The sequence below is a fragment of the Osmerus mordax genome, chromosome 2 (assembly GCF_038355195.1).
Source record: "Osmerus mordax isolate fOsmMor3 chromosome 2, fOsmMor3.pri, whole genome shotgun sequence".
NCBI lineage: Eukaryota > Metazoa > Chordata > Actinopteri > Osmeriformes > Osmeridae > Osmerus > Osmerus mordax.
In genome coordinates, this window is record NC_090051.1 from 19,793,017 (window position 1) to 19,803,635 (window position 10,619).

At 46.1% G+C, this 10,619-nt stretch overlaps 2 protein-coding genes across 2 annotated transcripts; both read left to right on the plus strand.

The window, feature by feature from the left end:
- Window positions 1-259: 259 nt before the first annotated feature.
- On the plus strand, window positions 260-1,955 carry cldn10c (claudin 10c). Its single transcript, XM_067251251.1, has 5 exons — window positions 260-568; window positions 752-913; window positions 1,006-1,087; window positions 1,259-1,366; window positions 1,466-1,955. The coding sequence occupies exons 1-5, from the start codon at window positions 337-339 to the stop codon at window positions 1,677-1,679; spliced, it is 798 nt and encodes a 265-aa protein (XP_067107352.1). The 5' UTR covers window positions 260-336; the 3' UTR covers window positions 1,680-1,955.
- Window positions 1,956-2,303: 348 nt separating this feature from the next.
- dnajc3a (DnaJ (Hsp40) homolog, subfamily C, member 3a) lies at window positions 2,304-9,686 on the plus strand. Its single transcript, XM_067254099.1, has 12 exons — window positions 2,304-2,504; window positions 2,924-3,034; window positions 3,169-3,293; window positions 3,407-3,481; window positions 5,216-5,368; window positions 5,490-5,671; window positions 5,809-5,928; window positions 6,192-6,297; window positions 6,454-6,574; window positions 8,344-8,476; window positions 8,804-8,952; window positions 9,133-9,686. Exons 1-12 carry the CDS (start codon window positions 2,423-2,425, stop codon window positions 9,294-9,296), a joined length of 1,521 nt encoding a protein of 506 aa, XP_067110200.1. The 5' UTR covers window positions 2,304-2,422; the 3' UTR covers window positions 9,297-9,686.
- The last annotated feature ends 933 nt before the right edge of the window (window positions 9,687-10,619 follow it).

The window sequence follows — 10,619 nt, forward strand, 5'->3', positions numbered from 1 at the left end:
ACATGACAAATGCATTTAAAAAAAATATTAGTTTGGAAAAGTGAAGAAAAATAAACAACACTTGAGTTTATGCTGGTGATGGATAAGTTGAACCGATAACAAACATGCCACGACCTTCACATAGCTCAGTCCTGTGCCCGTAAGCACCCTGCCACGGCCCTGCCATTATGACCAAGCCAGGATATGTGATGATGTACACAAAACAGCTTCATGGAAAGTGTAGGGGCACAGTGCTTCCTCAGTTTCAGTTGAAGCAGACACAGTAGCAGGCTCATCACAATCATCATCATCAGGCTTTTCCCCTTACTATCCTGTAAGCCACACAGAGAGGTAGCCATGAATTACAGGACTGTAGTGATGTACATAGAGATAGGCTGTTTTGTGGTGTGTGTGAGTGGATGGATCCTGGTCTGCTCCACCATGCCAACTGAGATTTGGACCTGGTCTGAAGTAAGCAGCATCGTCCTGACTACATCGAACTACTTCTCCAATCTTTGGAAGGACTGTGTTTCTGACTCAACCGGAATGTCTGACTGCAAGGGCATCCCTTCCCTGTTTGCACTGAGCTGTGAGTAGTTTATTCAACAGATTATCCTTTTCCATATTAGTTTTGAATGAAGTTTTAATAATGGAGATTTATTTATATTTTTACTCCCCCTGTTTTTATAATAGATAAAGTTAAGACAAGAATGGCTTTACCTGGCTGTGAACTAAACCTGAAGTACAGTCTTTCTCTGTGCTACTTTGACAGGGGATATTCACATGTGTAGGGCTCTGATCATTACTTCTATAATCCTGGCATTCTTTGGGTCTATTCTGGTCTTGGTGGGTATGAAGTGCACCAAACTGGGAGGATCGGAGATTATAAATGCAAGGGTAACATTTGCTGGAGGGATGAACTACCTGGTCTCAGGTAAATCTTTTGTGTTTGTGAGATGGTTGGTTTTGCATATATCTGTTTTTTTATAGGTTAAAATGCAACAGAACATTTATTTTTTGTTCTAGGGTTGTGTTCTATGGTGGCGTTTTCTTTTTTTGGAAACAAATTAAGAGCAGAATTTCATGATATGCATTTTAAGGAACAAAAGTAAGTATTCATTAATTTTACATTTGCATATTTAATTATAGGTAACTAAACGTGGGACAAAATGAAAGTATACCCGTATGACAACAGACCCATGTGCATGTCCATGGTCAATTTATTATACAATATATGACACATCATCATAATAGAAAACATTGCATTGTTTTTTTACAGGTTTGAAATAGGAGTTGGTGTGTATATTGGCTGGGGAGGCTCCACATTTTTAGTTGTCGGAGGCCTTCTTTATAGTATCTTTGCAGGGAAGGAAGGATGCAACTCAAGGTGTGCAATTTTTAATACTTGCCATTAATAAATAAGATTTCCATTGCCAACAGATGACAATAATGACAAAAAGCTGTTCTCCAATCGTTCTTCCTACAGTTCAGACGGAAAGCAGCAGCCCCCCTACAGGATTTCTGAGGCCAACATCGTGTTAACCCCAGAGGCTCCAGTTAAACAGACCTACGTAGTGTCATCACAACGCACGGAGGGTGGACAGAGTCGGAAGTCAAGGGCCAGCAGTGACAGCCAAGCTAGCAATGTCTCTGAGATCAGCAGAAAAACCAAACCTTTTGCCACGAATGCCTATGTGTGACCTACTACAACTGTGCACATAAACGGAAATAAAGGTGATAAAAATGAATGAATGCTTCCTGGCACCTTTGGCATTCAAGAATACAAGAAATTAGTCGTTTTTTTAATGATGCTTACAGTATACTTGACTGTTTTGACCAAGACAAGACTACAATATTGAAATGTTTTTTGTATATTAATGTTCATATGCCAACATGATGATGTTAATACTTGTATGCCTCAAAACCTATAGGCCTACAGTTCATGTGTGAGGTTTTATATAGCCTACTTCTTTAAATAGTATTTGGATGTGCAACATATTGTCTTGTTTGGATTCTTTAAATATGGTTTTCTGACGATTGACTCATACGCTACATCCAGGGCCATCCGGGGTCAGATTAACTTCCATATATACATGACCATGGTTAGACACACCCTTGAGACACACCCTTGAGATACCGAATGTTAACTTTTTCTAGCGCCTCATATAACGACACGCGGCGAGGTTCTGCTGCCGTGGCTGCTCTCTGTTGAGGGAAACGTAGTGGGCGTAGTTTTCATCTAATTCATCCAATCAGAGCCACCCACGACCGGTAGAGTGGAGTAGCCTCAGTTAGCTCTGGTTGATTAGCTTGCAAAACTGTCATCCAGTTATGGGACTGTCAACTGTGGTTCTGTAATGGTTCTGAAAGCTATCTACTTTCAATACTATATATATTATTAATAGAAACGATATAGTTTGTTTTCGTACAAGATTGATTCGCTATGGTTTCCATAAACCCAATCGCTCGCAAAATCTGTAATTACATTCCATTTGTTCTTGTTTTGATAGACCTGCGATATGAAGGTAAGCACACAAATCATGGACTTTAACCACAAGTTAACTTGGTCTAGCTAGCAACTAGCCGCTTATGTTGCTATGCACACTGAAGCTTGAAACATAATTTGTATTTGGCTGTCTTGGCTAGCAATCTGCTGGGTTTGACGTTCACAGACTGGATTAAATGTTTCTGTAGCATGCTGCTTTTGAGTGTATCTGGCACGTGGTTCCCCAACCTGTATTGTAGGAGCCCAAGTGTGGCCCAAGAGCAGCTGTTAGTGGAGCAGACTGGGTGTAGGAGAACGAGTTAGACTACATTGTTGACGACTTGTAGCCTATACTCTTGACTAGCTTCCGTGACAACACGCATGTTTCAGATTGCCCTACTCAAACAAACACAGACGAAAACGGCTGTTAACGTAAACATGTTATTCATCGCTTCTCAGGTGTAAGAAGCGACAAGGATGGCAGCGTCGAGAACCACCTTGAGATGGGAAAGAAACTGTTAGCTGCTGGACAGTTGGCTGACGCATTATCACACTTCCATGCAGCTGTTGGTCAGTATCCATCTACTACAACGATTCACGGTCACACTGGTCAACTGACTGACCATCTGCTCAGATAAAATGTTTTCTTTAAATTTGTTGACTTTAAATGTACTGAATTGGATATATGACTTATCCATGTCCAGATGGAGATCCCCAAAACTACATGGCCTACTACAGGAGAGCTACAGTTTACCTGGCCATGGGCAAGTCTAAGTCTGCCCTGCCAGATCTCAGCAAAGTCATAGAACTCAAACCAGACTTCACATCTGTGAGTGACATTATTCATTACAAATAAACATGCTCAGCTGCTTGATGGCTGGATAAGGCAGCATTGTAAGAACTTGTTGTGAACCATAACTGTGAGACACGTCTTTCCAACAGGCAAGGCTTCAGAGAGGCAACCTGTTGCTGAAGCAGGGAAGGTTGGATGAAGCTGAGAGCGACTTTAAGAAAGTGGTGAGTGCTGCTTGAGGGGGGTCAGGGCAAATACTGCAGCTGGGTATCAGAAAGAGAAACTGAGCATCAGGATTCCCTGTCTTGTATTGTGGGGTGAATCACCAGGAGGTGTCAGTGTTGAACTGCGGAAAACATGGTCCTGTATTCACTTTAGTTAGATAACTTCTACACTGTATTAGAATCTATGCAAATGCTCCAGGCCTGTGGTTTAATGTTTGCTAGGCTGAACGTCTGAGTGATCATAGTGCTCAACTTTCTTTAGGATGTCAGTGAAATAACTCTGAAATGTTCTCGTTCAGTCGTTATATGGAAGGGCTTTTAATGGGATATCAATTAGCAGTGGTATAAAAAATACATTCTAACATGAAAAAAAAGATTAATCACCATCTTTAGGCCATTTTCAAACTTGACTCTGATAATTACATGGGTAGGCACCTCTTCAGCTAGTCACCAGGGACAGTTTGCAGGTGCCCATTAAGGATCAGGATGGAAATTGGCTGCTAGGTTTTCCAATCATATTACCGTTCTTTTCCACCATGGCGCTGCCAGAAGTCATGAATGCCCTTGTTTGACTCCATTAAGGGGAACAGTATACCCTAGTGGGTCTATCAAGTAGAACACAAAGCAGAAATGTTTCAGTAGTTCCATCAGTGGCGGGATCTGCTGCCAGGCTGCTCTGGGTGAGGTGCGGCCCTGGGCCATCACTGACAGGGTCGCTCCGGGCTGCTCTGGGTGAGGTGCGGCCCTGGGCCATCACTGACAGGGTCGCTCCGGGCTGCTCTGGGTGAGGTGTGGCCCTGGGCCATCACTGACAGGGTCGCTCCGGGCTGCTCTGGGTGAGGTGCGGCCCTGGGCCATCACTGACAGGGTCGCTCCGGGCTGCTCTGGGTGAGGTGCGGCCCTGGGCCATCACTGACAGGGTCGCTCCGGGCTGCTCTGGGTGAGGTGCGGCCCTGGGCCATCACTGACAGGGTCGCTCCGGGCTGCTCTGGGTGAGGTGCGGCCCTGGGCCATCACTGACAGGGTCGCTCCGGGCTTTGGACGTGTGTCGAGAGGCAGCATACCGATCAGCTGTAATGCTTTTGTTGTTGTTTATCTATTCAAGGTGTTGGTAAAAGTTGGGATATTGTTTGAGGTGGTAATTGATGGGTAGCTGTCATGCTCTCCAGAGCTCCCTGCTCAGGTAGCGGTACTGGTGGTGACGTGTGTTTGTGTGTGGGGGAGTGGTCATGTTCACTGCGCAATATGCATTGAGACTGGTATAGTTCTTCTATGGTATTGTTTTGGTAGGATGTTGAGGGGTCTGGCCAGAGGTACGGGCCGTGCGTTCCTGCTGCTTCAGCAGGTTATTACTCTGGCACTCTTATGCATCCCCTCTACGCTGGCCTCCCAGGGCTGAGCTAGCAGGAAAGCATAATAGGAGAGCCAAGTCTATTTGTTAAGGCTGTTCCATTAACCGAGCCTGCCATCATGACGATGATGAGCAGAGTGATGAGGAAGATTACTCCCTGATGGAGGTTGTGCATCAGTACGCAAGGAGCAGAAGAGTGATTGGCAAAAATATGTTTTGTTTATTTACAGTAGACCAGCCGTCGTTCTCTGTATTTATGAGCAGTCAGTAATGATGGCTGTAGGAACGGGATAGAAGCATCTTTCTTTTTTTACTAATGATTGTCTATGCAAAAAAACGAGTAGACCATGTTAATGTGGGCCTGTTGTCTGTGTGTTTCCCAGCTGAAGTCCAACCCCAGTAGCAAAGACCAGATGGAGGCCGAGAGGCAGCTGACCAAATCCGACGAGATCCAGCGTCTGGTGGTTCAGGCTCAGAATGACTTTGACCGTGGGGATTTCATCACCGCCGCCGCACAGCTGGACACCATCATAGAGGTGAGTCGGTCTGAACTGCCGACGTTTCACTGCCGGCCACGGTGCCACCTATTCCGGCGAGGTGCAAATTGGAACATGTTAGCTGAACCAGGAAGCTGCGTGTGCTTCTGCGTGCGACCAGACATGCGTGTGGGACGTGAGCTCTCGGGAGCTGCGTACGGAGTGCTTCATCCAGCTGGGGGAGACGGGCAAGGCCATCAGCGACCTGAAGGCCACGTCCAAACTGAGGAACGACAACACGCAGGCCTTCTACAAACTGAGCACCATCTACTACAGCATGGGAGACCACGAGATGTCCCTCACGTAAGGCGCGCTGGGCAGGGGCGGCTCGTCACTCAACTTTGGCTTAGATAAATCTGTGATGCGTGGTTTTTCGTGGAACCAACCCTACCCCTGCCCCCCCCCCCCCCCCCCCCCCCCCCCCGCCTGTGTGGTTCCAGCGAGGTACGAGAGTGTCTGAAGCTAGACCCGGATCACAAGCTGTGCTACAGTCACTACAAGCAGGTGAAGAAGCTCAATAAACAGATCCAGTCTGCGGAGGAGCTCATCGACCAGCAGAGGTGAGAAACGATGTTTCGTGTGTGTGGGTATTTTTGGTTTTGCCTGAGTCACCCACATGCAACCCTTCCTGCCGGACAGCGTTGATAGAATAGCTGCTGTGTGATTCACCCGTCTCCAAACATCCCAGCCAGCGTCATCCGCTGTTGAAGAGCGCCACGGATGAGGCGGGCCGTGGGGGGGGGTGGGATGGTCGTAACATCTGTGGGTGTATCAGCGTCTGTTGCATAAGAACAGTGCGTCAGCTGTGCTTCCTCCTCCATAGATACGGCGATGCCGTGAGCAAGTACGAGGCGGTGATGAAAACCGAGCCTAACGTGCAGCAGTACTCCCTGCACGCCAAGGAGCGCATCTGCCACTGCCTGGCCCAGGTAGGACTCGAGCCGTGCGGCCCTCACCCTCGGCTGGGTGGAGACAGGACACTGGGGCTCTCCGGGCCTTCTCCAGGCTGCTTGGTTGTGGACAGTCGATGGGTAGTTTGACGATGTCACCCAGCCTCTCGTCTCTGCTGTGTCTGTCCCTCCCAGGATCAGCAGGCGGAGAGAGCCATCAAGGTGTGCAGCGAGGTCCTCAAGTCGGACCCCCAGAACGTCAACGCGTTAAAGGGCAGAGCCGAAGCCTACATCCAAGACGAGCAGTATGAAGAAGGTGAGGAGTGGTTGTCGCAAGGTGACCTCCAGAGTGAGCATGTCCGTGTCCCGACACAAAACGTTTCCTGGAGGCGGCGTATTTTCGATGCAAAGCGTTTTTGAACTGCTCATAGCATGTGCTTGGATATAGAGGGCAGTATTCTCCCACCAAAACCTCGGCCCAAAGATGATGTACTTTTTTTCTCTTTTCTCCCTCCCATCAAGCTGCGTTGACAGGACATGATTGCAACCGTATGGTCAAATCACTGTTGCCTGAAATCTCACAATGTAACATGGCATCCGTCTGTCCTTACACAAATATGCGGTATCCAAAAATGGAACCAGACAAAATTGCACACTTCTGAGTCGACATTTCTTTGAAGTTTTAGCATATTGTGCCCCTATCTCTCCTCCTTTGACCCCAAAAAACTAAAAAACATTGACACTGTTTTAAAAGTGATGCAATGTGACTTTAAATGCAGAGCGAGGCAATTTCCCTGCTGTCCTGAGCAACAGTAAGAGTATGCACAACCTGCCCTGATATACAGCTGCCCTGCCTGGGAGGCTGCCGTTAAGCACAGCAGCTCGTTAATCAACCTGGTAGCCATTCCAGGGTGGCAGTGCCAACACACACACACACACACACACACACACACACACAGTCCTTTAGCCTGTTTCCATTGATTTTTGTATTCCCTTCTGTTGCAGACCACAGCTTGAGTCACTGGCCTAATGCATATCCATTGTCAAGATAGCGATCGCCATCTATTTATCACTGTTGTCTTATTGCTATGGTGTGTTAGCTCCCAACATTCAACTCATTTGGGATTTGTTCTCGTCTCGAACATTATTTAGCATAATGGAACTGTAAAGCTGTAAAGGGAATAATGCCCAATGAGCCACACAGAGTACATTGCAAATGGTAAATAAAGAGAAATAAAAAACCTTAATTAGACGCGTCAGCCTTGTACAGGCTTAACAAAGGTGTGAAACGGTCGAGACAAACGCATACTAGCTTGGCGTCATTAATGTGGCACAGCAGTCGATTAGAGCACTGATCTGAGAGTCTAAAGCCGAGGTTAGATAGTTGTATTGTCCCTTCCAGCACTTCGCACAAGTGTGGTGGTTGTGAATGTGCGCGCGTGCATGTGTGCAGGGTATAAATAGAGACCGCAAATGTGTCTGTAAGAGATGTTCCCGGGCAGGAATCTCAAGCCATGGGGGGTTTTGGCCAGGGAAGCCTCACCATGGCTCCATGTCCCCTGCAGAAGGCAGGCAGGCAGGGTGGTACGTTGACGGGGTTGGGTACCAGGAAATTGCCATTAAGGCACTTTATCTGCTTAGGCGTGAACACAACAGTGGGAGGTGGGAGCGTCAGCCGTCACGTGGGCTTTTAAACTGTCACAGTCCCACAGGGCCTTGTAAACACAATCTCTTTTTACTCCTCATGCACATCTGCGCACCCCCTACAGAGAGCCAACCCTGATCACACACGCACTCCATTCGGTCTGTCGGCTCTGTACGAACGAACAAAACATGGGTCGGAGTTGTGATTTCTGACGGGGGCAGAATTATGAGGTGGTGAACTAACTGTAGATGCAAAACGCAGATGGGGAATTTGTTCATGATGAATCGTATTCGCGCTGTTTATTTAGCAGTAGTTGACGCTGAGCCGTCAGATCCTTGGCCAAGCCTTGTGTGTTTCATCAGGGGCAGTTTGATTCTCCTGTAAAGGCACAAAACACATGTGACACATGGAGTTGTTTCATCATGTTTGCTTCTCTGCAGCTGTCAGGGACTTTGAGGCTGCCAAGGAGCACGGCGAGAACGACCGTCAGATCAAGGAGGGTCTGGAGAAAGCCCAGCGACTGCTCAAACAGTCCCAGAAGAGAGACTACTACAAGATCCTGGGTGTCAAGAGGTGGGTTACTGGCTAGCTCTGCTGCAGGACAGGGTTGTTACCAGTGTTTGTATTGGACAGTCCAATGAAGATGCACTGTCCAAGACGGCACATCTGGTTGCCTAGAGAACTCCCAAACAACAGGATTAAGGGGTTTGAGAACACTTGAGATGAGGATAAATCCTGGGATTGTAAATGCTCAATAGATAGAAATGTGTTCAATTCCTGATGCCATCCAGTTGCTGCTCAGTCGTTTCTTGAGAGGCGGAGCATCTACATATGATCTACAGGGACGATGGGGAAATAAACGGTCACAATCATATAACCTAGTGTGTGTCACTCTCCCAGATCTGCCCAGAAGAAGGAAATCATCAAAGCCTACAGGAAGCTAGCACAGCAGTGGCACCCAGACAACTTCCACGGCGAGGAGGAAAAGAAGAAGGCAGAGAAGAAGTTCATAGACATCGCTCAGGCGAAGGAGGTTCTCACTGACCCAGGTGCGTACACCCAGCGCTGCCGGCCTGGTGCTGGTCAGGTCTTCTCCTGACCTACTACTGCAGCTGTCTGGGTTCTTCCCCGGGAAGTCATCCAATTGATGCTAGTCAAGACAGCTGTTAAATGCACCTTTTTTTAAATTCCTTGCATTTATACGTCAGCGCTCCTGTGTTTCTGTGCAGAGATGAGGAGCAAGTTTGACCAGGGAGAAGACCCCATGGATCCACAGAGCCAGCAGGGAGGTGGTCATCACCACCAGAACTTCCATGGAGGCTTCAACAGCTACCAGGGCGGCTTCAACCCCTTTGGCTCTGGACCGTTCAACTTCAAATTCAACTACAACTGAGCCGACAGACGTCAGAGCTCTGTTCAGCATGGCTGCAGCTCCTCATGATCTCACGAGCCTGTCAGGGAAGGAGCTCGCGAACAGCACACCGGCGTGTTCCAGGAGACGTGAAGACAACTGTGACTTTTTGAGCACAATAAAGATGTATTATGGTTCAGTATTTGGGATTCTATTTTCAAAACAAACAAAAATATCGAAGTGTTGCTAAGCATTTTCACTCTTCTGGGATATTACAATTTGGGAGGCCTTCGATAAATTCCAAAGAAATGTTCCACAACTGGTGGAAGACGACACTGAAATTCCATTCGTAAAAGCAAAAGTGTACATAGTTACATTATTATTTTTATATGAATGGAGTTATTCTGAATTGTAAATAAAGATCTATTTATACCTACTTGATAACAGATCCATGATATTTATTCAATGAGTTTCCTTCAGAATCTGATAAGGTATTATTCAAAATCACATTTGATTAATACGTTTGAAATCTTATGTATGGAACTGTAGAATGTCTTATGCACATACATTCAATCATACTGGCACAGAAACGGTGTCGACAAACATCGGTAGCAAAGATACATTTTATTAATCCTGACATGACGGCAACAAGGACAAACATTCTCTGGACACTTAAGAGCTTATACACCTTCTGGTTCTCATTTCTTGATTAGCTGTTAAGGCAGAAACATGGCACCACACATCTAAACATGGATTAACCCGTGTGCTGCCTTTGGGTCACATGACCCAAAGGTTCATAACGAACCACCGTTGTGTTTACCCAATACAAAAACAAATACAAATAATTTTCTTTTAACCTTCACAATTTGGGGGGTCTGAGACAGCCCGACGGTTAAAAGAAAATGCTTCACTTTGTTTTTGATTGCAGTAAAGTTGTCGCAATACGACGGTGGTTCACAATGACTGATGGGTCAGAATGACCCGAAGATAACACAAGGGTTAACACCTACTTCATTCCTGAGATAAAAGCGGTTTTATTGTGCATTTCAAGACATTACAAAATCAATCTTGACAAGTGAAACATACTTTGACCAACATGAACACAGCCTGTAAACAAAATCAGTAACCTGTCAAATCCTATGTTCTACTTACTGTACCTTTTGCATAACAAACTACTGATATGGAAGCAATCTGTGACATGTTTTGAAAAAAAAAGGCATTGAATACTTAATATTGAAATTTAAACACCACCGAATTTTTGGGTTTTGAATTCACCTCTAAAATTGAAATATTAATTTATTTCAATGTAAAACAGAAATTCTGATCCAAAAATTCAAAGTTTGGAAATTCAGGTTGCTCAAATTC

Excerpts from the sequence above, each read along its gene's own strand:
- cldn10c (XM_067251251.1), top strand. The coding sequence starts at position 337 with ATGAATTACAGGACTGTAGTGATGTACATAGAGATAGGCTGTTTTGTG. Across the intron at positions 914-1,005 it reads GATGAACTACCTGGTCTCAG|GGTTGTGTTCTATGGTGGCG; the intron begins GTAAATCTTTTG and ends TTTTTGTTCTAG. Across the intron at positions 1,367-1,465 it reads AAGGAAGGATGCAACTCAAG|TTCAGACGGAAAGCAGCAGC; the intron begins GTGTGCAATTTT and ends TTCTTCCTACAG.
- dnajc3a (XM_067254099.1), top strand. The coding sequence starts at position 2,423 with ATGGTTTCCATAAACCCAATCGCTCGCAAAATCTGTAATTACATTCCA. Across the intron at positions 2,505-2,923 it reads GATAGACCTGCGATATGAAG|GTGTAAGAAGCGACAAGGAT; the intron begins GTAAGCACACAA and ends ATCGCTTCTCAG. Across the intron at positions 3,035-3,168 it reads ACACTTCCATGCAGCTGTTG|ATGGAGATCCCCAAAACTAC; the intron begins GTCAGTATCCAT and ends ATCCATGTCCAG.